The sequence below is a fragment of the Diceros bicornis genome, chromosome 34, assembly GCF_020826845.1.
Source record: "Diceros bicornis minor isolate mBicDic1 chromosome 34, mDicBic1.mat.cur, whole genome shotgun sequence".
NCBI lineage: Eukaryota > Metazoa > Chordata > Mammalia > Perissodactyla > Rhinocerotidae > Diceros > Diceros bicornis.
Genome location: NC_080773.1, coordinates 13591066 through 13617532, shown reverse-complemented (window position 1 = coordinate 13617532; position 26467 = coordinate 13591066). Strand labels below are relative to the sequence as shown.

Genomic DNA, 26467 nt, shown 5'->3' with positions numbered 1-26467 from the left:
CCTGTTCTTGGGGAGTGGAAATGGATCACAAAGGCTTTTGGGTGTAGAGGGGACCTTTGGGAGCTAACGAGGAATAGAGAAGAGGGGCCGAGGGCACGGCCCGTGCGAAGGCTGGGAGATGATCCCTCTTTACCGGGGTGCTCGAACCGGTGATGGGGAAGCGGGAAGTGTGTTTAGGGTACCGATCGCTGCACAGGTCAAAACAGCGTGGAGAGCGACGAGGCTCGGGAATCCCCGCCCACAGCACAGGCGCCGGGCTCCGGGCGGAGCTGGCCTCCGAGGGGCGGGGCTGCGTGGTTGCGTCACGCCCCGTACGTCGCCGCGCGCGTGCGCTCTTTTCCACGTGCGAAATCCCCGGGCTCGTGGAGTTCCGGACGCGGCAGGCTCGTGAGCCGGGCAACTCCGCTCTCGCCATGAGGCCAGGTGCGGCCAGGGTTGGGGTCGAGGGTCAGGGACTGGGGCCTGGCGGGAATCGGGGTCCCAGGCCGGAATCGGAGTGGGGGGTCCTTGGCCTCAGGGCAGGGGTTCTGGGCTCGGATCCGGTCTCGTGTGGGGAGGGGGAGGTCACGGTCGTGAGTCCCTGGAACTGGAGGGTCCTGAACTGGGATTCATCTCACTGAGGCCGTCGTTAGGGGTCTTGGACATTGGGCCGGGGGCGGCAGTCGGGGATACTGACCCAGAGTCTGGATCCAAGCGTTTGGGGTCTGGGATCTCTGGGCATGGGTTTGGGAACATGTCTTGGTTTGGAGGTGGCGAGTCCCTCGTGCTGGGTCTGCGAGGCCCCCGTTTGCCTCCCGTATCGCCGCCGCTCCCACCGTCCCCTTAGCCCCCAACCCAGCTTCTCAGAGAGGGCCGGAGTGGATGAGGACTCCCGCCTTATAGCGTGTGGCCCTGTCTGGCCCACGTTCCCGCTCTCGACTCTTCCGAGGAGGCGGGTCCCTGAGGATGGAGTAGAGATCCTGGGCCTAGTGATTCTCAACTCAGCGGTGAGATGAAACTTCACAAGCCCAGGATAGGATTAGCGTGGGGGAGGGGGGAGGTAGTCACAGGGCATAAGTGCTTTTATCCTTTCGATTTTCCCTGAGATTCTGATGAACCCACCCCACCTCCCTCATGGTGTAATGATGAGAGCCTTGGCTTTGACAGCTGAAGGGTCTCGGTTCAAAGTTTCAATCCTGGCTCTGCTTCTTAACCTACTGTGTGACCTTGGGCAAATGGCTTTACCTCTCAGAGCCTCAGTTTTCTCAGCAATAAAATGGCTCCCAGTTATAATTTAGTGAGATCATGTTAACAAAAAATAATACATGGTGGTAATCATTTCACAGTGTAGAAGTGTATCAAATCAACAGGTTGTACATCTTAAACTTAGACAATGTTGTATGTCAATTATGTCTCAATAAAGCTGGGGAAAAAATAGCACAGGGCTTGCCATATAATAGTATTGGCTCTAATTGTTATCTTTATCTTCTCAAGGGGAACAAAATTAGGGTCTTTCTCCCTGGTGTCTCAGCTCTTCCTAAGTCAGGCCATACCCCTCCCCACAACTTTCTCCACTGGAGCTGAGGAAATCTTCCACTGTGATCAAACGGGTCTATTTTCCTAGTACAGGTTTTCTTTTTTCTTTTTTTTTTGTTCTGGTGTGCGGAGAGATGGGGTCATTGCGGGGGTGGGGTTTGTGAATCCATGCCCCCTCCCAGGCTCTCTTTCTCTTCAATGTTCAGGGAGCTACTGATGAAGTGGGGTGGGAGGTGCCAGGCTCTGTATGTCCTGAGACCCTGGTATCCCTGCAGGCACCCTGTGGTCTGATTCCCCCCAGGAATGGAGGATACACCTTCCTCCCAACCCTTCCTCCGTTGCGTTAGGATATGAAGTGGTAAAAGTAAATCTACCAGGTTTCAGGAATCGGCTCTGCGGGAATGATTTTAGTCTGAATGAGAGGAAGCCTTTGGGAGATGTTGAGCAGGGATGCTGTCAGTTAGACTTGATTGACACTTTTAAAAGGATCCCTCTTGCTTCTGTGTGTATAAGACTTTTGGGGAGCAAGAGTGGACATGGGCACATGGGTGGAAGTTTGGTGCTGTAGTCTACTAGGAGATGATGTGGCCTGGACCAGGGTGAGAGCAGTGGACCTGATTGACAAATCGTCATGATTTGGGAATATATTTTGAAGACAGAGCCAACAGCTTGTATGTGGGTGTGAGCTAGAGGAATTAAGGATAACTAAGGGCTTTTGCGTGTGTAGCTGGAAGGATGGAGTTGCCGTTTTTGAGATGGGCACAGCTGTGGGAGGAGAGCAGCTTTAAACCAGGGGGTCTGTGGACCCTCCACCAAAAACTTCTAGAAAAATGTGTGTGAATATGTGTTTTTCTGAGCAATGGGTACTTTGAGTACCTTTTTCTAAGAGCCCCAGGACCTGAAATGGATTAAGCTATGCTTTGAGTATCTGGGACTGCAAATTTACCTTCGTGCCCATTGTCCCCCATGCCGTGCCCACACTTCCCAGGTCTCTGTTCCTCGGGCCTGGGTTGAGAACCTCTTAGGCCTAGTGGTTTCTTCCTAAGTAGGAGGGAGGGGGGACTCATTCCCCCGAGTTTGAATAATTCAAACTGTGTGCCAGGCAAACTGTGTGCCAGGCAGTGTATTAGGTGAAGTGCTTTGTGTGTATTAAGTCATTTACTCTTGACAACTCCCTGAGGTGAGCACTGTGTTATCTCCATATCTCCGTCTTATAGGTGAAGTTTTCAAGACTCCCACAAACCTTCCCTGCTCTCTAGGGTCGTGAATTGCGTGGCCATCTCGCTGGATGGACTACATGAGCTGCTTGAGGGGAGGGGCCAGGGCTCTGGTCACCATCTGATCACCTGCTTTCTGAATGAACAGAGAGGGTGCTCTCTGCAGGAGCAGAGCCCAGGGATCTAAGGGTTATCACAGACAGCTCATTGAATGTTTACCAAGCCCCTGCTTGGTGTCAGGTGTTGCGCACGGTGCTGGGGATGCTGCGCTGACCAAAACAATTAAACATGCCTGTCTCTTTGGAGCTTGATTCTGGTGGAGGAGGCAGGCGGTGATAATATTAAAAACGCCGTGTGTGGTCATCGATAGGAAGAACGAGCAAGCACGGGAAAGGTGGGGTAGCAGAGAAGGCCTGTCTGAGGAAGGAACATTTAATCAGAGACCTGAGTGCAGGGAAGGAGGTGGGCCTAGCACGTGTCCACAGGAGCCAGGCAGGGGGACAGCAGATGTTAAAGCTTTAGATGCCGGAGAGCGAGTTTGTTCTTGGAGAGGAAGAGCGTGGGGCCCAGGATAGAGAGAGCGCAGTCAGAAGTCAGCAGAAGCCAGGGCCTTGTGATGGAGTTCACAGTTTGGGCCACACATTAGAATCCCCGGGGGAACTTTAAGAAGCCCAGGCCCCGGCCCCTAGCCCAGACAGTTCAATCAGAATCTCTAGGTTCCAGGGATTAGCCAAAGGGGAGACCCACTGATATAGGGTTTTGGAAGCCAGGGAAAGGAATTTTGATTTCATTTTGAATGTGATGGAAAACCATGGAAGGGATTCGGACAGGGGATGCTGAGATCTGATTTGCTGTTTGCTGTTTTAAACAACTCCGTCACTAGCTGCTCCGTGGACAGTAGGCTGTAGAGGGGGAGACGATAAAGGCAGACAGCTCTTGGTTACGTGAGGAGTTTGAAACTGTTCATTTTTAACAATCAAATTAGGAATAGCGATTAGAAATTCCACCTTTTCATCTTTAACGCCATTCAGATGCATGAAGCTTTCAGAGTGTGAATACAATGCACCTTTACAAAAACTTGAGCAAGTGTACTAGTGACTAGTTTACATCAGGTGAGATCATTTTAAACCATCACTCATTTTCACGCTATTGTCTTATAACTCGTAGTTTTTCTGAATGGTACTGCAGAGCTTTTGAAACCCACACAGAAAAGTCACATATTCAATCTGTTAGCACCAGAATTCTGTCTGCTCCCAACATTGTTTTGTGCTCCGTGAAGTGAACAATGTTTGCTTTCTCCTGAAGTGATGAAAATAAAGTCTCTCCAAATCTTTTTCTTTTTCTTAAACTTTACATCTTGTTGACAAGCCCTAAACTGCTTAAGAACTGTTGCCCATCCATGAAAGACAATTCAGGTTTTTTTCTTCTTTTTCCCTGAGCTGTGAGAGACTTCTGCAGCCTTGGAAGCCGAGAGATCAGTTAGAAGGAAAGACATCATTCCAAGCTCCTCCCCCCTGTTTGGGAGTGGGCGCTTTTCTTCCAGGCATGAGGTCAGGAGTGGGAGGGCACGAAGATGTTTCCAGAGTCTGGAGGACCCTTCTGCCACGGTGCATGCACACATGCAGTGTTCGCTCTTTTTCAGACTAATTAATATGGAAAATAGAATGACTTCTGCGACTCTGCTATCCAACCAAAGAAAGCAGGATATTGACAGTAACCTACGTCGACCTATATACTCTTCCCCATCCTAACCCCATAATTTCTCCCTCCCGCCACCCAAGGTCATGAGTTTCGCAGTTATCATTCCCTTGCCTCTTTTTGGGGGGTGGGTGGCATGGGTTACCGCATATATCAATCAATCCAGCATAGCATCGTTGAATTTTAGTTGTTGCCGAACTTTATGAAAAGGATATTATGTGGATGTGGTTTTCTTGCACTTGCCTTTTCACTGAATGTTATGATTCTGAGATTTATCTGTCGTGTGTAACTATTGATCCTTTTCATTGTTGATTGTGAATTTTCCCCATATTATTTGTCCACTCTGCTGATGGACATGTCTCCTGGTGCAACGTGGACGTTTCTCCAGTTTCCTGAGTAGAGGTGTAGGAGTAACTACTTGAGTTCATTGTCCTGATTCCTGGTTCTGTTTTCGCCACAGGTTTCAGCCCCCGTGGGGGTGGCTTCGGTGGCCGAGGGGGCTTTGGTGACCGTGGCGGTCGCGGCGGAGGCCGAGGAGGCTTTGGCGGAGGCCGAGGTCGAGGTGGAGGCTTTAGGGGCCGTGGCAGAGGAGGAGGAGGAGGAGGTGGAGGAAGAGGTGGTGAGTGAGGTTGGGGAGATGTGATGGAGGAGGCTTGGGCTTGGGGAACAGGGAGGGAAGAGATGTGTGGTCTCCCTCTCTCACTGCATCTCTGCCTTGTAGGTGGAGGGTTCCATTCTGGTGGCAACCGGGGTCGCGGTCGGGGAGGAAAAAGAGGAAACCAGTCGGGAAAGAATGTGATGGTGGAACCTCACCGGCATGAGGGTGAGTGAGGAAGGTAGGGAACCCGCTGAGGGTAGGGGTGGGGTAGGGTGAGGTGCAGCCCGGAGTCTTCACCCCTGCGTTGGTCGTCTCACTCAGGGGTCTTCATTTGTCGAGGAAAGGAAGATGCTCTCGTCACCAAGAATCTGGTCCCTGGAGAATCAGTTTACGGAGAGAAGAGAGTCTCGATTTCGGTGAGACCTGGGCCCCTGTCCAAGCCACAGGGCCCCAGCCAATGGTGTGACTGGCAGTCTGGTCTCCCTGTCCCCACCATGTGTCCCACACTCGACAGCCAGAGGACCATCTTAATACATAAGTCATATCATGTGCTCCCCTCCCCAATGCCTTCAGATTAAAGTCCCAAGTCCTCAGTGCGGCCTGGAAAACCCTGCGCCTTCTAGCTCCCCTCCCCACTGGCCTCGTCTCCTCCCACTGGCCCCCTGGCCGAGTGTCTTCTAGCCACACTGACCCCCCCTGCTGTTCCCTCTGCCTGGAATACTCTTCTCCCAGCTCTGCGTGACTGGTTCCCTTTCATCACCAGCATCTCTGTCACGTATCACCTTGTCTTTCTCCCAAGGCCACCTGGCACCACCCTGTCTGTGGAGAGCAGCCCTCACCGCCCACCCCCCGCCCTGTCATCCTGCATCATTTCTTTAGGGCCAGGCACGCTCGTGCCTTGGGGCCTTTCTGCTGCCTGCAGTGCGCTGCCCCAGATAACGAATGGCCCCTCACCTCCTTCACCTCCACGCCAGGTGTCTCCTCGGCTCTTCCCTTGCGCATTTTCACCTGGCCCTCGCCCTGCTCCCCACACTTCACGCTTCTTGCCCACTTGCTCTTTCCCCTGGCACCTGTCACTGGCTGCTGTGCTGTCTGTGTCAGGCAGTTCAGTATGTACTTACTCCTTGAGGGCAGGTCTTTGCCTCGTTCCCTGTGTGTCCCCAGTGCCTGGCATAGGGTCTGGCACACTCATGTGCTGGCACAGTGGCTGCTTGGTGAATGAATGCGTGGGTCTTGCCGTTACTGGTATGATCTGTCTCTGTGTTGACTGTCTTGTCGCTATGCCTTCTCCCTGACAGTCCCCTCCATGAGAGGGCAGACACTGCATCTGTCCTGGTCACTGCTGTATACCCACGTTCATTTCTTGTTCTCTGATTGAGCGCCCAGTCCGTTTTGAGGGCCCGAGGGTTAAGGGCGGTGGGGTCTTGCAAAAGAGCCTGGCACTGACTTTCATCCCCATCTCTCCCGGCCCAGGAGGGAGATGACAAAATTGAGTACCGCGCCTGGAACCCCTTCCGCTCCAAGCTGGCAGCAGCGATCCTGGGCGGTGTAGACCAGATCCACATCAAGCCAGGGGCCAAGGTGCTCTACCTCGGGGCTGCCTCGGGCACCACCGTCTCCCACGTCTCTGACATCGTAGGCCCGGTGAGTGGACGGAGGGGCCGGAGGTGGGGGCCAAGTATGGGCTGGTGGTGCCGTAGGAGGCAGGGAAAGGCCCAGGCTGCTTCCTGCACTCTGTGGCTTGGAGCCAGGCCCTTCCCTCTCAGAGGGCCTGTGAGTAAAAGGAGCAGCTTGAACCACATGGTCTCCACAGCCTCATTCAGCATCACTCCTGAGTTCTTGGCCCGGAGGGAAGGGCTTTGGGCATCCAGGTGACTATGTTAGAGGGGCCCAGAGCTGAGAGTACAGATACCAGACTCTTTGTTTTGGTTGCCCTCTTTAAAAATGTATGCCCCTAAAATCTGGTCTCCTGGTTTCTCCTGAAAGAACAGGAGGTCTCAGTTTCTGGACCTGCATTTCTGTGTGGCTATACCGGTTCCCTATTTAGAGGGCCCCCGTGGGTCTCAACTTCATGACCCCCAGCTCATCTACATACCTATAGGCTGTGTAATTTAGTGGTGAAAAACCCCAGGCTCTGGGGCAGGCATTTAATAGTGAAGTGGTTCTCAGCAAGTTACTTAACCTCTTTGGGCCTCAGTTTACCCCTCTGGAAAATAGGGTTATTGTGAAGCTAAAGGAGTTAACTCCCGTAAAGTGCTTAAAGCAGTGCCTGGCCCACTGCAGATATTCTTAGCTGTTAGATTTCATCTCTGTGCCCTAGCTTCCTGGTATTAAGCCTGTATTGGGGCCTGGGCTCTCCGATCAGGCAAAGTGGAATTGAATAACCCTTGGCCAGTGACTTCACATCTCTGGACCTTGGTGTATTCATCTGAAAAATGGACATAACAATAGTTGTTAAATGGTAGGACTTTGATTTGGAGATTTGGAGAGATGCTGCGTGCAGTGAATGGGCCCAAAGTAGGTGCTCGATACATGAGAACTGGTATCATTGATGTTATTATTTGATGTATTTTAGGACGGTCTGGTCTATGCAGTTGAGTTCTCCCACCGCTCCGGCCGTGACCTCATTAACTTGGCCAAGAAGAGGACCAACATTATTCCTGTCATTGAAGACGCTCGGCACCCGCACAAATACCGCATGCTCATCGGTGAGGGGTCCAGGGGTTGGCCCAGGTAGGGTAGGACAGGCCACTCCAGGTTTCCTGGAAGAGGCCGCCAGAGCCCTGAATCAGATGGAGCTGAGTGGATGAGCAGGCCTCTTGCATCTGCAGCGGTGCAAAGGGTAGGGGAGCCAGCTGAGTTTGTGGAGGTGGTGGTCCCAGTTCAGGGTCTCAGATGTCTGACGGCTAGCCTCCTTCCCTCCAATCTCCTGCCCCTCTCCCTAGCCCCCCGTACTTCCTGGTACTGGTGCTTTTTACACTGGCTTATGTAGAAAAGCCTTCTTCAGAGGTCCTCCTCATCACCTGGAGAGAGCATAACCCAGGAAGCACAAACTGAGGCCCGGAGGGGCCCACTGTGAATATTAATGACTTTGTTTTTTAAGAAATTCAAAAGCATAATGTAAAAATGGAAGGCCTTATAAACTACCCCCAAAGGTAACTGATAACAATTTGATGTCTGCTTTTCCCAGTTTTAAAAAAGTCAGTTTTCATTACATCATCTTTTCCTTTTTTTAAGTTATTATTTTTTTAAATCACACTGCCTTAAAAATGTTATGTTGTATTCTGCTGGTTTTTCTTTCTGTGCATTTTTTTTCCATGCACTCATACCATATCCTTTGTCCTACTACTTGTTTTCATTTGACAAACCTGCAGACACTCTTGCCTGTAAGTGCTCACCTTTACTTGCCTTTTTGATGACATGTCTGTCTCCCCCCCCAGACCCGGGAGCGTCTCGAGGGCAGGGTCCGGGTCTGACTCGTCTCTGTGTCCCCCACGCCCGGCCCGGGGCTGGCCACAGAGTAGGTGGCAACCATGATTTACAAGAGGAATGAATGAATGGTGTGACTGTGGGTTTTGGACCCATCTTGGAGGCACCGCGGAGGGAGGGGGATCAGTGGGGGTAAGTGAGACTGGAGGCAGGAGACTTTGCCAGAAACCTGCTGGTGATGGGGCGCAGGCCCCACGAGAGGAGCTGGGAAGATCCAGTGGATCTGGCTCTTAACTGCCGCTTCTTTCTCCCTAGCAATGGTGGATGTGATCTTTGCCGACGTGGCCCAGCCAGACCAGACCCGGATTGTAGCCCTGAATGCCCACACCTTCCTGCGTAATGGAGGACACTTTGTGATTTCCATTAAGGTGCGGGGGCTTGGAGGGGTCTAAGATGGGGTGCTAGTATCTTTCTCGCTCTCTAACTGGCAAGCAGCCAGTCACTACAAGGGGGTCTCCACCCCTCTTAATCCAGTCAGTCTGTTCCCAGCCTCTATCCCTACCCAGCTCCCTACAAGCCACCTCTGCCCCAAGTCAAATAGCACATGATGAAGAACATCTTCAAAACTAAAAATCTTTGGATTTAAAAATGCAATAGAATGTAGTGGTCACGTGAATGATCGCTGGGTCTGACCATCTGAGTTTGAATTCCAGCTTGAATTAAGTGACTTTGAGTAAGATACTTAACCTGTGTGCCTGTTTCTTCACTGGTAAAATAGAAATATTAGTCCTATCTCTTTTAGTGTTGATGTAAGGATTCAATTTATCAATATATATGAAGTGTTTAGAACAGACCCTGGTATAAAATAAATTCTAGGTCCATGCTAGGTGCATTTTAAAAAAGGTTTTATTTTGAAATACAGAGAAGTCGCCTGTGTATCCTTCAACCAGATTCTCACCATTTGTTGGCCTTTTGTGACATTTGTTTTTGTATTCTCAGCTGCATTGTTACTATTGTTAAAGAAGAGGAAGTAGACGAAAAAACTCCTCGGTGTAAAATTTAAACACTGGCTTGTAGATCCATAGGGCTCTGTTGAAGGCTTCCTATTTCCAAGTCCAAACCAAATTGAAAACTTCTCTAAGGAAGTCTTTCCCTACATTTCCAAAACCTGAGTTTCACTGAGTTGCCAATAAAAAGAAATACATCTGGTTTAAAAAGCACAGAACAGGGAAAACAGCCTTGCCACAGACTTCAGACCCTCTCTCCTCTGCAGGCCAACTGCATCGACTCCACCGCCTCGGCCGAGGCCGTGTTTGCCTCTGAGGTGAAGAAGATGCAGCAGGAGAACATGAAGCCCCAGGAGCAGCTGACCCTGGAGCCGTACGAGAGAGACCACGCCGTGGTCGTGGGTGTGTACAGGTGAGCAGGGGCCCGGGATCCACCAGGACAGACATCTCTGTCCCCGCTGGGGGAGCCGCACAGGTAGTGCTGGAGTGCCCCAAAGTGGTGACAGGCTCTGAATATCCTCGTCTCCTTCCTCTCGCAGGCCACCCCCCAAGGTGAAGAACTGAAGCCCAGCGCCATCGGGATTGCGAGATTGTGTTGCTACTGTTAATACGTGTGTTTTCTATTAAAAGACTCATCCGTCGCTCCTGTCTGCTGCTGATGGCTTGACGGCCTCTCAAGACAAGGCGCATGCGCCCTTGGTCAACTTGCGGAGTGGTGGGGTGGAGTGCGCCTCCGGTCACACAGCGCATGCTCCTTTCCTAGCGGCTTCCTGCGCAGCCGTAACCCGGCTGTCGGCGCTTGGGCGGGGTTGGTAGCTCACTGCGCATGTACAGCGGTAAGCGCCGCTGAGCGCAGGCGCGGTGTGTTGCCCTGGGTCACGTGAGAAGGACAGATGGGGGGGCTGGGGGCGGAGCCCGAGGCTGGGGGGGCCGGTTTGTTGTGGTCGCCATTTTGCTGGTTGCATTACTGGGTAATCGGGGCCCTGGCTCGCCGCGTCCGCCGGATACCTTCAGCCCGTGGGCAGGTCTGGGCTCGGGCTTCCCGAGCAGTTTGAGTCCCCTTGCCCGCGCCCTCAGGTAACGACGCGGCTGCGGGCGGGGCGGCACGCGCTCGCGGTGAGGGGGGGCAGTACGGGACCCGCCCTGCCCGCGTCGCTGCGAGACTCAGCACGAGGCCGAGGGAGGAGAGGAGGGGGGTGGCGGGCAGGTGCAGGCCGTGCCCGGCTATTCATAGTCGGATTCCTGGAAGGGGCCGAGCCCGAGGCAGCAGTCTTAGCAAGGAGGCCGGGAGGGGGTAGCGGGGCCCCGCTCCCGCCCTTTGTTTGGGCTCGGCACCGCCGGCCGCTTCGTCGTCGCCTAGCAACAGCTGCCCTGGGCTGTGATTGGCTGAGCTCTTGGCAGCAGCGACCAATGGCACGGTTGTTGCCATGGCAGGTGCGGACTGCCAAACTCAGCCCGGCCCCGCCCGCTGGGGCTCCGTGGGCCGGGGCGGGCCTCTAGGGTGGGGGGCGGGACGCCGGGGTCCCCAGGGGCGGGGCCGGCGGGGCGAGGGTTAACCCGCCCCTCCCCCGTCCACCTGCTTTCTCCTTCCCCCGCGTGCCCCGGGCTGACCCTCGTCCCCTCCTCTCCCCGCCCCCGGCGGCGGCGGCGGCTGCTGTTGTCACCCACCGGGCCGCCTGTCCCGCTTGCCCTCCCCGCCGCGGGGCTTGCCGGGCCGGCCGGGCCGGGACAGGCGGCCGTCTCCTCACCGCCGCCACCGCCGCCATGCTGGCCGCTCGCCCACCCCACTGGGGGCCCCACCGCGCCCCAGCCCCCCGTGGGCCCCGCGCCAGCCCTGACCCGGGTAGGGGGTGGGGGCTGGGAGAGATGGTCCTGGTGTGGGAGGGCCCCGGAGAAGAGGTTGTTTTGGTGGGGGAGCTCCGAGAGAGAGGAGGGGTCGTGGAGTGGCAAGGCTTGGCATAGGAGGAGGATTGACATGGGAGAAGTGGCAGATACTCTGGGAGGGGAGACCTCTATGTGATATTTGGGGAATTTGGCTATGGGGGCCTTCTAGGAATGGGCACAGTTGTGGATTGACCCTGGCGAAGAGAGGAGGGACTGGAGAAAGGGCCCTGGTAGGAATGTTGGGGGAGGGGGAGGGGAGTAGGGTCCAGTGTAGGGTTGAGAAGGCCGAGTACTCTAAACCCAGCGTGGGAAGAGACGCCTCCCCTTTGCTCCCATCTGGAGGAGTAGGTTTTGATTGGGAGGGGGACCTTGGAGTAATGTGGGGAAGAGCCCTGTTTGGGGAACTGGAATATGGTATGGGGAAACTACTTGAAGGGGTGGTCCCTGATGTGGGAGGAAATGATATAGGGAAGAGGTCTTGGCATGATATGGGGAGGGTCCCCTGGGAATGGTGTGCCCTGGTGGATGAGAGTGCCATAGGGGTGGGACTCCAATGTATAAGGGTTCTCAGATAACCTTGGTGTGGTCAGGAGATCCCTAAGGACCCTGCTGTGATTTTAGGAGCCTGCAGAGGACTCTGCTGTGGTTTGGAGGGGGCCCAGAGGACTCTCATGTGGTTTGGGGAGGATCCTAGAGTTCTCTGGATTGGGGTACCTACAGGGAAGGGTAGATCTTGGAGTGGGGGGACCTTGCTGTGACAGGAAATGAGATCCTGAGGTTCAGGGAGGACTGCAGGAGGGCAGCATCTTGTGTGAGGGGCCCTGGGAAGGGCTAGGAGTAGAAATGGGAAGAAAAGAGTGAGCCCTACTCCCTATACTGTCTGTGGTTTCTATCTTTTTCCTCTCTTCCTTCCCCTAATTGTTGGTATCTTTCTGTCCTTTCCTGTCATGACCCATATCCCTGCGTGGCTCCCAATCATTCCCTTCACATGTCCCCCTCTTTATGCCACTTACTTCATTTATCCGGTAATCATTTGTTGAGGGACTCCGCTGTGCCCCTCCCCCCCCGCCACTTCTCTCTGTCCCCTCTCTTCATTGCCACCTGTTGCTCTCTTGCACCCTTTTTCTCCTCCCTCTGTGCCCTGTCTTCTCTCTGATGTCCACCTCTTTCCCGCCTGGCACTGTCCCACACATCCCCTTGTTCTCTGTTGTTCCCCTGCCTCCCGCCTGCTCTCAGGTCTCAGCGGCGGTGGCAGCCGAGGTGCAGGATGCGAGAAGGCGCCCCCCGGCCGGGCTCCCGCTCCAGGCCTCACTCCCTTGCGGCCCTCTGAGCCCACCATGGCCATCCCACCGGGCCATGGTCCCTTCTCTGGCTTCCCGGGGCCCCAGGAGCACACGCAGGTACGCGGTCAGCTGGCTCCTCACCTGCCTGGGGTAGGGGGAGGATGGGAATAGAAGGGGGCCAAAAGATAATGTGGTTGCCCAGGACAGTCTCCTGGGGACATGACGGGCCCTAGGAGAGTGGGAGGTAATAGAGGAGTTGCTGGCAGAGTCAGGGTTTGGAGAGCCTGGGTTCAAATCCTCACATGGTGGTTAAACGACTTCGGTTCTCCATGCTTCAGTTTACTGTAAAATGGGACCAGTAACGATACCTCCCTCACAGGATTGTTGTGAGGATGAAATGAGCTAATGAAATGCCTGTCAAGTGCCAAGAACAGTGCCCGGCACTTAGTAGACACTCAATAAATGTTCACCAAGCAAAAAAAGTCCAGAGTGAAAGATCTGGAGAGCGTGAAAGTGGAGGAAGACTAGGCCTGCGGGGTCTTGGAGTCAGCAGAGCTTGAGGGTACAGGGTCAAGACCTTCAAGGGCAGAGACTGTTAAGGTTCTGATGTGTAGAGCCTGAAGTGGGATGGAGTGGGAGGTCCAGGGGGCTGGATGCAGATCCAAGACCCTTGGGGTGAAAAAACTGGCAAAGATGCACAGAGGAGGTGAGGGTGAGGGTTGGGAAGGCCCACAAGATGGGGGCCTCTCAAGATGGGATACCCAGAGTGGCCAGTCTCAGGCCAAAGGACTGGGAGGGGCAGAGCCCAGGTTTCCTATCTGATCTCTCCCACTGAGGTTCAGAAAGGAGTGAGGTGTGGGATGAAAGGTCAGGGGTGAAGAGTCCACCCTTCAGTCACTCAGCGAGTCTCTCATGGACACCCCCTGCGTGCCAGGCCCCGCGCCAGGCTCTAGAGCTGCGGCAAGAACAAGACGACGTCCCTGCCCCTGGGGAGTTGACATTCTGTGGGGTTGTGAGACAGTGACCAAGTAAACATGTGCGTGCTAATGATGAGCCAGCCACCCATGTAGTTCTCCCCCTTGAGGTGGGAGGCAAAGGCCTGTCCTCAGTGTCCACCCCCACCCCGCCCCCCAGGTATTGCCTGATGTGCGGCTGCTGCCGCGGAGGCTGCCCCTGGCCTTCCGGGACGCGACCTCGGCCCCGCTGCGCAAGCTCTCCGTGGACCTCATCAAGACCTACAAGCACATCAATGAGGTGGGCCGGGGGTGGGGGGCCCGGGCTGGGTGCTGCGGGGTCCTGGCTGCTGGCACGGTCACTCACCAGTCCTTATCTCGGCCCCCCTGCTGGGCAGGTATACTATGCGAAGAAGAAGCGGCGGGCCCAGCAGGCACCACCTCAGGACTCGAGCACCAAGAAGGAGAAGAAGGTCCTGAACCACGGTTATGACGACGACAACCATGACTACATCGTGCGCAGTGGCGAGCGCTGGCTGGAGCGCTATGAGATTGACTCCCTCATTGGCAAAGGCTCCTTCGGCCAGGTGCGGGAGGCCCCACCCCACCCTGATCCAGGGACTAGGGGGCACGGGCACCCACTGGCATTGACGCCCACAGCCAGTGGGTCAGTGGCTTTAAGTTCTGTGCTGGGCCACTCACCCTAGCCCAGTCACTAGGTGTCCCTGTGCCTTAGTTTCCTTTTCTGTAAAACAGTGCAGATAACAGGACTCCGCACATAAGGTTGTATTATTTCATGTCCAGTGCCTGACAGCTGGTGAGCACTCAATTTTGAATTATCATTAGTATTATTGACACTGGTGGGTCTCCTTGGCTGGAGGCAGCAGAGTGGCGCCTGGCTCTGTCCCGCCCCCCTCCCCTCCCCTCCCCTCACTTTGTGACATGCCCCACCCCGGCAGGTGGTGAAAGCCTATGATCATCAGACCCAGGAGCTGGTGGCCATCAAAATCATCAAGAACAAAAAGGCCTTTCTGAACCAGGCCCAGATCGAGCTGCGGCTGCTGGAGCTGATGAACCAACACGACACGGAGATGAAGTATTACATCGGTGAGGCCTGGGGCAGTGGGACCGCTTAGGGGTGGGTCACCCCCGGGACAGGGGGCTGGAGTCTTCAGGGCAGGGTTTGGTGTGCAATCCCTGACATCAGTGACTCTCCCGCCACTTTCGTGATGTCTGCCCTACGCACATGGTAGTGCTGGTCAGAGTTTCGTGGGTGCTCACTAAGGGTCAGGCTCTGGTGTAAGCACTTTACGAACATTAATTTGTTGAAGCCACCCCACAGCCCCGCGGAGGAAGGGGCATGGAGATGAAGAAGGGGAGCCATTTGGGTGTTGTCATGGCATAAGGTGGCAGAGTTTGTGCTCAGTATGGCTAGAGTTGGACCAGGCAGTGGACCCCAGAGCCTTTCCCCTTGACGCCTGGGCCAGTCTTTTCCCTCTTTCCTTCACTGATTCCTCGTAGAAAAAGCAAATGGATCTAAAGATTGTGTTCCTTTGAATATACATCCTTACAGTAAATGGAAAATGAGTATAAACACAAAAACCACAAAATAAACAGAACTGAGACTAAAACCATGTGATAAAATTAAATGAGAAAGTGTAGGATGGTGTGAGAGCCCTGTCAGCACCGAATGGAAACTTTCTCTGGTTTAATCAGAAAGTTTGACAGAGACTTGAAAAGAATTAACTTTTCTTAATCAAGAATATCAATCAGTCCTTTTCTTGGTGGGAATCGAGTTATAGACCATCTAGAAACATCTCGACTAGCACGCCACCGTGGGGCCAGTGCTCCAGAAGCAGACACAGACCTGCTTCCAGCCTCTCTCTATTACTGCGCACCGCAGGCCGCCGCCGGCGCTCTCTGAGCGTCAGTGTCGTCTCCTGGGCCATTCCCCTTTCCTTGCCCTCTTCCCCGCAGTGCACCTGAAGCGGCACTTCATGTTCCGGAACCACCTGTGCCTGGTGTTCGAGCTGCTCTCCTACAACCTGTACGACCTCCTGCGCAACACGCACTTCCGCGGCGTCTCGCTGAACCTGACGCGGAAGCTGGCGCAGCAGCTCTGCACGGCGTTGCTCTTCCTGGCCACGCCCGAGCTCAGCATCATCCACTGCGACCTCAAGCCCGAGAACATCCTGCTCTGCAACCCCAAACGCAGCGCCATCAAGATCGTGGACTTCGGCAGCTCCTGCCAGCTGGGCCAGCGGGTGCGGCCCCTCCCGGGGGCGTGGCTAGCGGTGTGGGCGGGGCTGGGGCGGGGCCCGAGGGGCGGGCACGGCTGGGACGGGATTGTCCTGCAGCCCGAAGTGGCTGATGCTGAAGGATAGTGCTTGGGTTGGGGTGGCGGCAGTTACGGAGAGTGGGCCCAGTGGGTGAAGGCGGTAAAGGAGAGGGCCACAGGGAATCCTGCCCAAAAGGAAAGGGAAGCGTGAAGCCTGAGGCGGCAGGGTGCAGCTGGGTGGGCTGTGAGCCTTGGGTGGCACTTTGCTGAGTTTGGTTTGCCCCGCGCTCTTAAAGCTGGGGCTGGAGGGCGGGGAGCGCTTCAGCGTTGCAGCTTCGCGTAAGCTGACATTTGATGGTGATGGTAGTGGCTTGAAATAGGTCCGGATCGAGAGGGCGAGAAGGGCCTGGGCTTGCAGACTGCCAGCCTCTGACCGGTGACCAAGAGGGGCCCAGGGTCAAGCCTGGGGATGGAGATCAGGGTCAGACCAGGCCAGCAGAGACTCCTGAGGCCGATGAATAAGGTGGTGGTGGTGGCTCCTGGAAAGTCAGTGCTGATAACATCAGGGTTTGGAGCCCCCGTCCCTGGTTTTGGGGGCAGGAGGCTTGTCCTAGCCTTGGGGGTGTCAGTGGCAGCAGTAGGGGACGCTGGGACCTCTGACTGTTGCCCTTTCTCCTCCCCCAGATCTACCAGTACATCCAGAGCCGCTTCTACCGGTCGCCCGAGGTGCTCCTGGGCACGCCCTACGACCTGGCCATTGACATGTGGTCCCTGGGCTGCATCCTGGTGGAGATGCACACTGGAGAGCCCCTCTTCAGCGGCTCCAATGAGGTGTGCTCCCGAGGCCGGGGCATGCGGGGTGGTGGAGGCCTGGCCGGTCTGCTAACCCTGACGGCCCGCCCACTCGCAGGTGGACCAGATGAACCGGATCGTGGAGGTGCTGGGCATCCCCCCAGCCCCCATGTTGGACCAGGCACCCAAGGCTCGCAAGTACTTTGAGCGGCTGCCTGGGGGTGGCTGGACTCTACGCAGGACAAAGGAACTCAGGAAGGTGCGGCCCCGGCCCCACGCCGCTCCTCCCACCCCGGGGGCCCCTCACTCTCTCACACTTGGGGCTCCCTCTTCCCCCGCTTCCTCTCCCGTGTCTGTCCCTCTCCCCCCGCTTCCTTTCCCTTGTGTCTGTCGCTTCCTCCCTCTCTTCCTTGTCTGTCCTTTCCTTCCTCCCCAGCCCACCCCGTCTCTCCTACCCACCCCACAACTCTTCTTAGCTTTTCTCTTTCCACTTTCTCTCCTGTGCCTCTGTTTCCCCGTGTGTGTCTCCCTGCCCCTCCCGCCCACTGACGGCCACTCTCTTGCCCCCCCCCACCCCCTCCCTGCCAGGATTACCAGGGCCCTGGGACACGGCGGCTGCAGGAGGTGCTGGGCGTGCAGACGGGCGGGCCCGGGGGCCGGCGGGCGGGGGAGCCGGGCCACAGCCCCGCCGACTACCTCCGCTTCCAGGACCTGGTGCTACGCATGCTGGAGTATGAGCCCGCCGCCCGCATCAGCCCGCTGGGGGCTCTGCAGCACGGCTTCTTCCGCCGCACGGCTGATGAGGCCACCAACACGGGCCCGGCAGGCAGCAGTGCCTCCACCTCGCCCGCGCCCCTCGACACCTGCCCCTCCTCCAGCACCGCCAGCTCCATCTCCAGCTCTGGTGGGTGCCCAGTGCCAGGTGGCATAGAACAGGGGTGAGGGCAGCTCTGGTTGGGCCTGATCTGGGGGACCCTGCCACTGGGCCTTCACCTAGGGCTTTGAAACTGCAGGATCTGAACTCCAAAATGTGTGGGGCAGGACAGCTTGGATTGGCCCTGACCTGGTCTCTGAAACTGAGCTTGGGCTCAGACCCCTAAAACTGGTTCTGACTCTTGACACCCAGAACTGAACTCTGACCCCTAATCACAAAATTGAGCCCAATCCTTCAAGTGAGCACTAGTTACAGAGCCCAAATCTGGGCCTGGGCCATGGACCAGACTCAGCTACCCGAAAACCCAGCCACCGTCTCTCCTCACCTAAGGCCTCTTCTCTCCTCCCCTGGCACTTCAGGAGGCTCCAGCGGCTCCTCCAGTGACAACCGGACCTACCGCTACAGTAACCGATATTGTGGGGTCCCTGGGCCCCCCATCACTGACTGTGAGATGAACAGCCCCCAGGTACTGGGGCCTTGGGGACTTTGGAGGTGGGTGGTGGGGCATCTGGGGCTTCAGGACCTGGGTCTCCATCACCCACTGTTCCTTTGCTCCTTTAGGTCCCACCCTCCCAGCCGCTGCGCCCCTGGGCAGGAGGTGATGTGCCCCACAAGACACATCAGGCCCCTGCCTCCGTCTCGTCACTGCCAGGGGCCGGGGCCCAGTTACCCCCCCAACCCCAATGCCTTGGCCGTCCCCCGTCACCAACCTCACCACCACCCCCGGAGCTGATGGATGTGAGCCTGGGGGGCGGCCCTCCGGACTGCTCCCCGCCTCACCCAGCGCCTGCCCCCCAGCACCCGGCTGCCTCAGCCCTCCGGACTCGGATGACAGGAGGTCGTCCACCCCTCCCACCCCCTGATGACCCTGCCACTCTGGGGCCTCGCTTGGGCCTCCGTGGTGTACCCCAGAGCACAGCAGCCAGCTCATGACCCTGCCCCCTCCCTGGGGCCCCTCCTGAAGCCATACCCCCCCCCCATCTGGGGGCCCTGGGCTCCCATCCTCATCTCTCCCCTTGACTGGAATTGCTGCTACCCAGCTGGGGTGGGTGAGGCCTGCACTGATTGGGGCCTGGGGCAGGGGGTCAAGGAGAGGGGTTTAGGCCTACCCTCCCCACTAAGGACTGGACCCTTGGCCCCCTTCCCCCCTTGTTTTCTATTTATTGTACCAAAGACAGTGGTGGTCCAGTGGGGAGGAGAGCCTCCTCACCCCAGGGCCCTAGGAGGGGGTGGGGACAAGTAGGGGGAGATGGCCTTGCTCCTCCTTGCTGTACCCCCCAGTAAAGAGCTTTCTCACATGCCCGCCTGAGCGTTTGCAGGGCCTCGGCTCCCCTCACCTGGCCCTCAGAGGCATGGTGAGGAACAGTGTTTGGGGAGGGGGTGCTGGAAGAGCTTTGTTGTATGGGATGCATCCCTGGGGAAGTTATGGCTGTTGGTGCAGACATGGGGCTGCAGGAGGTCTGGGGGCTATGGAGTCCTAGACAGAGATCCTGGGTAGGACCCTAGTCCACATTTGCCTTTTCCAGGGTAAACTGAGGCCCTGAAAGGGTAAAGGCCCAGCTCTGGCCTGTCTCTGGGAAACATCGGGTTCTGCCGTAGTAAGCCAGGGCCTGCACAGAGTCTGCCCACGAGTGGACCAGTAGGCCAGGCAGACATCCAGAAGGTGCTGATTGCATGTCGCAGGCCTTACTGGTGCCATCTGGGGAGTGGCAGGTGGGCCATTACAGACTTTACCCCCCACACGTCTGGTCTCACCCTTTGGAACCCTTACGGAGCAAAGCGTTTTGAGATGCTTAGGCAAAAAGATAATCCCGAGGTTCCAGGTAAGTGGGCCTGTTTCCATGGCATTTGGAAACTTCTGTCTCTCAACCGGCCAATCAAGAGCCGCCTGATTCAAAGGGTACCGCCTCCTAACACTGGGGCGCAGCGCTTCTTGGGAAATGGAGTTCTGCGCCTCAGTCCGGTTTCTCTCTCTTCGTTGGCGAACTACAAAGACCAGAATTCTTTTCGGTCACGTGTTAGGGGCGGGTTCTCAGCCAATCAGCAGTCAGAGGCTGCCCGGGGCCCGGATGCTCGAGGCCGTCTGTAGAGGAGGAGAAGGCCGTGATTGGGTGGTTTTGGCTAGACTGCTCAAGTGTCGGGTTCCTTGGGGCGTGGGGAGGTGGGTCGCCGGGCGCTGTCGGGGGATCGTGAGGGTTAGGCGTTCGTAGGTACGGGGCAGAAGGTAGGCGCTGAGGCCTGAAGCGGCCGCGTTAAGCGAGGCATCGCTAGCCGCTCTGGCCCGGCTCGCGGGAGTCGCCAGTCGAGAGGAGACACAGGCAAGGGCCCTGTTACAGACCTGCACATGTGCGCTAACGGAGGCGTCGTGGGACGCGGAGGGAACCGGGACGGGGCCCGGGTAGGGAGACTCCCGGAGGGGAGCTGTCTGAGCGGAGACCTGGAGACCGAGGGTTGTGTGGGGTGGCGGTGGTGCGGCGGCATGGCCTGCGCGAAGGCAGCGATGCGAGACAGCCTGGTGGGTGAATGTGGACTTCAGGTGATCTAGTGTTGGTGAAGATCTTATTGCAAGTTCTGTATGAATTAGAGCGTGGGAGGTTTTGTTGGCCATTTAGGGGGCTTGGACTTTGTCCTGATGGTGATGAAGAGCCATGGGAGGATTTCTAGAGGGAAGGGGCCTGGCCCAGTGGGCTGCCGTCTGGGAATAGATTGACTGGAAACAGACTAGGTCTGGAAGCGCGGGGTGGCGGCTGTGGCAGGATGCTGGGTAAGAGATGTCGGTGATGGACCAGGGCAGAGGTCTTAGTTGGGAGAGGAGGAAGAGTGTGGGTGGGAAAGACGCCCAGAAGGCTGAGCTGACAGGCTGTGTGAGACGAGGAGGCGGAGGGGGGCGGGGAGGAATATTTCCAGCACGTAGAACAGTGCCTGGCATATTGTAGATGCTTAATTTAAGAATATTTTTGAATGAACAGTCCTAGGAGGCAGGTACTATTATGATCATCCTTTTGCAACTCAGGATACTGCGAGTAGAGAAAGTTAAGTAACTTGCCCAAGATCACACAGCTAGGAAGTGGAGGGCTCAAGATTTGTGTGTGTGTGTGAACCATTGACTTAGCAAGGTGCAAGATGTCCTCAAGACATCAGCAGGAGCCACATCATGTAGGTTTTGTAAGAAATTTGGGATAAGCATGGAAATGTATATCCTCAATTTCTGTTTCCAGCCCAGAATCTCTCTCCTGACCTGCTGGCTGACTGCCTATGTGATATCTGGTCTTGGATATCCAGAGATGTCTTGAGAGTAATTTTGGCCAAACTGAACTCCTAGTCTTTTCCCCAAAACTTGTTTCTCCCATATTCTTCTTAGTAAATGCCACTTCCATCATTGTAGTTGCTCAGACCACAAGCTTTGGGGTTGTCCTTGACTTCCCTTTGTCTTATTTCTGTATCTGGTCCACTAGCAAATACCTTCATCCATTTCCTCCCACCTCATTCCTGCCACCCTGGTCCTGTCCATCCTCTTCTCAGGCCTAGACCATTATGGCAGCCTCCTTGATGATCTCCCTGTTCCGCACAGTCCTTTCATCACATGCAGTCAGAGGGACGCTGTGACCTGCATCAGGTCACATCTCTGCCCTGCTCAGTACCCTCCTGTGGCTCCATCTCCCAGAGAGTAAATGCCAGAGTCTTCTCCATGGCCTGCAAGGCCTTGCATGATCTGTCCCTCTTATCTCTCTGACATCATCTACTCCTCTCTTCTTGTTCACTCTGCTCCAGCCACACTGGCCTCAGGGCCTTTGCACTTGCTGTTCTCTTTACCTGAAACACTCTTCTCCCAGATAGTTAAGGCTCACTTTCACGTCTTCAGGTCTTCTCTCAGATGTCACCTTCACTTTGAGATCTTCCCTGAGCATCTTTCTAGAATTGTACCACTAACATTCATATGTTAGCTTCCCTTTAACTTTTTTCTTAGCATTAATCATATCACTACTTAACATGCTATATAATTTATTTATCTTATTGTCTGTCTTCCCCCGCCCCCAGCAGACCATAGACTTCATGAGGGCAGGGGCTTTTGTCTACTTCCTGGGCTTTTGTCTACTTCCTGCTTTATCTCCAACACCTAGAAGGCTCAATAACTATTTATTGGATGGATGGATGGATGGATGGATGGATGATCTCAGAGCACAGATCCTGATCCCAGCATCCTAGGGACTCTATTGATCCCCTTTCCACAGAACTTGAAGGGGCTGCCTTCAAGTTTTCTGAGGTCTCAGACATTCAACAAGTGTTTCCTGTCGCCTCTGCTTTGTGCTCAGAACTGGGAACACAACAGAGAACAAAATAGTTTCCCTGTCCCCAAAGAGCTCTCAGTCTCAGGGTTGGGGGTTCACATCATCGCTCATCATCCAAACATGAAATTACAAAGAGAGAGGGAGAGCACTGGAAGAGCACTTGACAGGGAGTCCAATCTGGACCCCGGGAAGTGAGGTTTGAGGTATGAAGGAGGAGGCTTTAACTCCATTAAGAGGTAAGAGGGTGTGTGGGGGGGGGAGGTTGGAACCTAGAGGCTGGGGGGAGCAAGAGGCCGCACCACGTAGATCCTGAAGGAGTCTGAGTGCTTACCCATGTGGAGCGGGAAGTTGTGGGAAGTTGTGAGCAGCAGCAGGAGGCATTTTCAGTTATGTATGTTGAAAGACCCCTCTGGCCGTTGTGTGGGGAATTGACTATAGCAGATTAAGGATTGAAGTAGAGACCAGTGACAAGGCCATTATCATGAGACTAAAATAGCTGCTGCTAAAGAAGGCGACACATCCTTTGCTGTTTCTCCCATCAGTAGGTGGCTTCCCTTCCTCGCCTTTCGTCTGGGCTGGCCTGTGATTTGTTTTAACCAATGGAATGCATTGGGAGAGATGCTGTGCCGGCTAGGGGGCTGGGGGGCCTGGGCCCTAGAGGCCTGGCAGCTTCTGCTTTCACTCTCTTGGAGCCCTGGGCTGCCGTGTAAACAAGTCCAGCTACCTAGCTGGAGAGAGATGTGGAAAGAGAGCGGCCCAGCCAGCCCCCAGCTGTCCCACTGTTGTAGCTGAGGTGCCAGACACGAGTGATGCCATCTTGGGTATTCCGGCCCAGTTCCCAGCTGACATCATGTGGAGGAGAGCCGAGCTGTCCTGAGTCACCTCACCCTCTGAGCCTTTCCCAAATTACAGAATAGTGAGCAAATAAATGGTTGCTGTTTTAAGCCACCGTGTTTTGGGATAATTTGTTACCCAGCAATAGCTAACTGAAACAAGCTAATAGTTTTTGAGATCTTACCATTTTATGTATTAGCTCACTTAATTCTCGCAGTCATCCTATGTGGTAATGCTATTATTGCCATTTCAGATGAGGAAACAAGGGTGCAGAGAAGTTAATGAGGTACTAGCTAGATAACCTAGCCCATAGTCAGTGCTGAATATGTGATAGCTGCTATTATCAGCGTCATGTTCATCAGCAGTACAATGTCCATAATTGTTACAGAAGTGGTAGCAGGATGAATAAAAGCATTATTAACCCACCTACAAGTGGTATGTTTTAGATAAGTGACTTCACCTCTCCGAGGCTCAATTTCTTCACTGTAGAATGGAGACTATAATATTCATCTCACAGGGTTATCATGAGGAGACAGGGTCTGAGAGACAGCAAACACTAATATATGGCAGGGAGGATAATTACTATGAATGATAATTAGCATGGAGGATAATTACCATGAAGCATACATCCAGGTCGTGTGGACAGCGATGTTAGGGCTGCAAGGAGGAAGCCGTTTTCTTGGAAGGCCTAGTGGAGAGGCAGAGACATCAGGTCCTTGGTAATGATGGAGAAGTGCTGGCTCAGGCCTCACCTGAAGTGGGCTGACTTCTGGCCTTTGTCGTTAGGGAATCCAGTAAGTCTTTCTTTAGCGTGTAAGCCAAGTAGAATCGGGCTTTCTGTTACCCGGAACCAACATCCTACCTGATTCAGGGTTTTATTCACTTATTTGTTGATTCATTAGATACTGAATACTTACTCCAGGCCAAGCACTGTTTTAGGTGCTGGTGTTATAATAGTAAACAAGACCCTCAGAAGCCCTGTCCTAGTGGAACTTACATTCTAGTGGCGAAGGTGGATGATAAAAAAATAAATATTGGCGATCAGAGCTATGCAGGTTGAGGGTAGGAGGGATGGCGAGAGACAGAGCTGCTGTTTTAGGTGGAGGGGTTTAAATAGGATATCCTTGAGGAAATGTTGATGGAGAAGGACCTGACAAAAAGGGAGGAAGCCAGCTGTGTGTATATTTTGGGAAAAAGGACATTCCGAGTAGGAAAAAACAGCAAGTTCAAAGGCCCTGAGGCATGCTTGGTGTGTTGGAGGAGTGGAAAGGTGTGAACTGGAGCAGAGGGAACCAGTTGGGAGGGAAGGAGCCGAGGGCTAGGGCAGGCAGGGCTTGATGGGCCGCGGTGAGGACTTGAATTTGATTCTCAGTCATTTTGCAAGCAATGGAAGTATTTTGAACTCAAGAGCAGTGTGGTCTAACATCTTAATGGGATTTCTCTGGCTGCCACGTGGGCACCAGGATGGGAGCGGGACTCTAGTGAGGCCACTGCACTAGTCCAGCCGAGGGACGGTGGTGGCCTGGCCAGCGTGGTCGCAGTGGAGGTGGGGAGATGTGCTTGGATTCTGGATATAATTTGAAGGAAGAGTGGACAGGATTTGGGGTAAAGGCGTGGGGTGAGAAGGAGTCAGCAACTCTAAGGCTTCTCGCCTGAGCGGAGGCAGGAGGGAGGCCGGTAACCGTGGGAAGACAGAGAGAGGCCGTGGATGTGTCAGGCGTCCCAGGGGACCCTCCGAGTGAGCAGCGAGGTGTATGAGTCTAGCGTTCAGGGGCGCGATCTGGGCTGGAGACGTAGATTCGGGGGTCACTGGCATCTTTGTGGTGTTAGGCCCAGGGTGAGATTACCGAGGGAGGGAGTGTAGGTGGAAATGAGGTCTGGGAGTGAGAGCAGTCCTGTGAGGCATGGCTGCAGGAATCTAGGTGAGCGATGGCGGTGGCCTGGACCAGGGCAGGGGCAGGAGTGAGCAGTCACCCGGATACCTTGTGAGGGCAGAGCCCACGGTGGATTGATTGTGGGTGATGACGGACAGAAGTAGACGAGAGCCTCGTGAGAACAGGAGAGGGTCAGAACGTGGGGCGGAGACTCTGCGTTCCTCCTTCCCTGGGCCCTGTGCTCTCTATCTCTCTGCATCTACTGCTTCCTCTGTTTGCAGGCACTGGGCTGGCCCTGGGTGGAGTCTTGCCCCGACTCTGTGCAGCCTTCCAGTGCAGTGCCCCACAGCCCCTCTGTCCCCATTCCAAATTCCCCAGACAGGAATCGGGTCGCTGGGGCCCAGCGTCCAACCCTGCTCAACCTGCCATAGCTGGAGGATTCCTACTGTGAGCTTTCAAATAGTCACGGTTATAAAGTATTGCTGACAGTTGTACTGGGGGCAGGCGTGGGGGGTAGTGATTTGACCCTATTTTGGTAGGTGGGTGGGACAGACTGTGTGTGTAGCCTCAGATGCGTCCTGCGTTGGGTGAATGGGGCAGGGGAGACCAGGAAGGTGGGCTCTGGCAGGCTCTGGGCTCAGAGGGTTAGGGTCAGGTTGGGAGGAGTGACGGGGGCCCAGCACAGCTTCTGTCTGCTCTAGGTTCTCCCAGAGTGGTCAGGGAGACACTCATCACTCCTCACTTGGAGAGACACAGTAGTGACCGAGACAGCCTCCACACTGCCCTCAGAACACACATCCGGTGGGGAGAGCCTCACCAGATGGGTCAGGGCGGGAAGGGGAAGGCAGGGAGCCGTGGGAGCCCGGAGGGAGCACCTGACATAGTTTAAGGTATCAGGAAGGACTTCCTGGAGTAGAGAACGCTTGAGGTGAGATCTGAAGAGTCAGATGCAGGGACTTAGGGGCTGCACACGTCCCTACTTGTAGCCGAGTCAGTAGATACTTAAAAACAATTTTTTTATTTAATAATTTTAGATTCACAGAAAAGTTGCAAAGATAGTACAGAGACTTCCCGTATACCCTACACCCGGCTTCCCCTAATGTTTACATCTTACATAATTATAGTACGTTCGTCAAGACTATTAACACTGATTAGTATTCTGTGAATTAAATTCCAAACTTCATTTGTATTCCACCCGTTTTTCCACTCATGTTCTTTTTCTGTTCCAGGGTCCAGTCCAGGATGCCATGTTGCATTTATTCGCCATGTCTCCTTGGTCTCCTCCAGCCTGTGACAGTTTCTCAGTCTTTCCTTGTTTTTCATGACCTTGACAGTCTGGAGTACTAGTCAGGTATTTTGTAGAACGTCCCTCAGTCTGGTTGGTCTAAGGTTTTTCTCCTGGGTAGACTGGGCTTATAGGTGTGGGGAGGAATACCACTCGGGTGACGGTGACCTGGCTCTTCATTAAGGTGGTGTCTGCCAGGCTCCCCGACTGTAATGTTGCTGTGTTTCCCTCTCCTTACTGTGTTGCGAAATCCAGGCCACACTCGGAGGAGAATTAAGCTCCAGTTCCTGGAGGGAAAAATATCAAAGAATTTGTCTGCGTATGTGAAAACCACCACAGTGATTAATAAACACGGGAAGATACGTGGAGGCTGTGCAAAGGTCCTGTTTCTCCTCAGAGTCCCACCCACTCATTTTAGCGTTGGTCAGTGGCTCTTGCCTGTGGCGATTATTACTGTGGTGTTCTAGTGATGATTTTCTATTTCCCTCATTTCTTCTACACTTATTATTTGGAATTCGTCTGTAGGAAGATTTGTCCCTTCTACCCCATTTATTTTATTTGTGCAATCATTAATTTATATCAGTATGGACTCAAGCA

General features: G+C 54.7%; 2 protein-coding genes across 6 annotated transcripts; both read left to right on the top strand.

Moving 5' to 3' along the window:
- Positions 1–314: 314 nt before the first annotated feature.
- FBL (fibrillarin) lies at positions 315–10105 on the top strand. Of its 2 annotated transcripts, XM_058529320.1 has the most exons (9): positions 315–423; positions 4891–5049; positions 5152–5253; positions 5350–5444; positions 6502–6672; positions 7604–7736; positions 8773–8885; positions 9731–9876; positions 10004–10105. In XM_058529320.1, exons 1-9 carry the CDS (start codon positions 414–416, stop codon positions 10026–10028), a joined length of 954 nt encoding a protein of 317 aa, XP_058385303.1. In that variant the 5' UTR covers positions 315–413; the 3' UTR covers positions 10029–10105. The 2 variants fall into 2 exon arrangements, with proteins under 2 accessions (XP_058385303.1, XP_058385304.1); XM_058529321.1 differs by lacking the exons at positions 8773–8885; positions 9731–9876; positions 10004–10105 and adding an exon at positions 8469–8580 and having other exon boundaries at positions 7604–7761.
- Positions 10106–10420: 315 nt separating this feature from the next.
- On the top strand, positions 10421–26243 carry DYRK1B (dual specificity tyrosine phosphorylation regulated kinase 1B). 4 transcript variants are annotated; one of them, XM_058529317.1, is made up of 12 exons: positions 11070–11307; positions 12585–12748; positions 13766–13885; positions 13983–14171; positions 14544–14691; positions 15562–15848; positions 16547–16693; positions 16773–16913; positions 17243–17278; positions 17363–17558; positions 17948–18054; positions 18150–26243. In XM_058529317.1, exons 1-12 carry the CDS (start codon positions 11229–11231, stop codon positions 18519–18521), a joined length of 1986 nt encoding a protein of 661 aa, XP_058385300.1. In that variant the 5' UTR covers positions 11070–11228; the 3' UTR covers positions 18522–26243. The 4 variants fall into 4 exon arrangements, with proteins under 4 accessions (XP_058385302.1, XP_058385300.1, XP_058385301.1 ...); XM_058529319.1 differs by lacking the exon at positions 11070–11307 and adding an exon at positions 10421–10541 and having other exon boundaries at positions 17243–17558; XM_058529318.1 differs by lacking the exon at positions 17243–17278.
- The last annotated feature ends 224 nt before the right edge of the window (positions 26244–26467 follow it).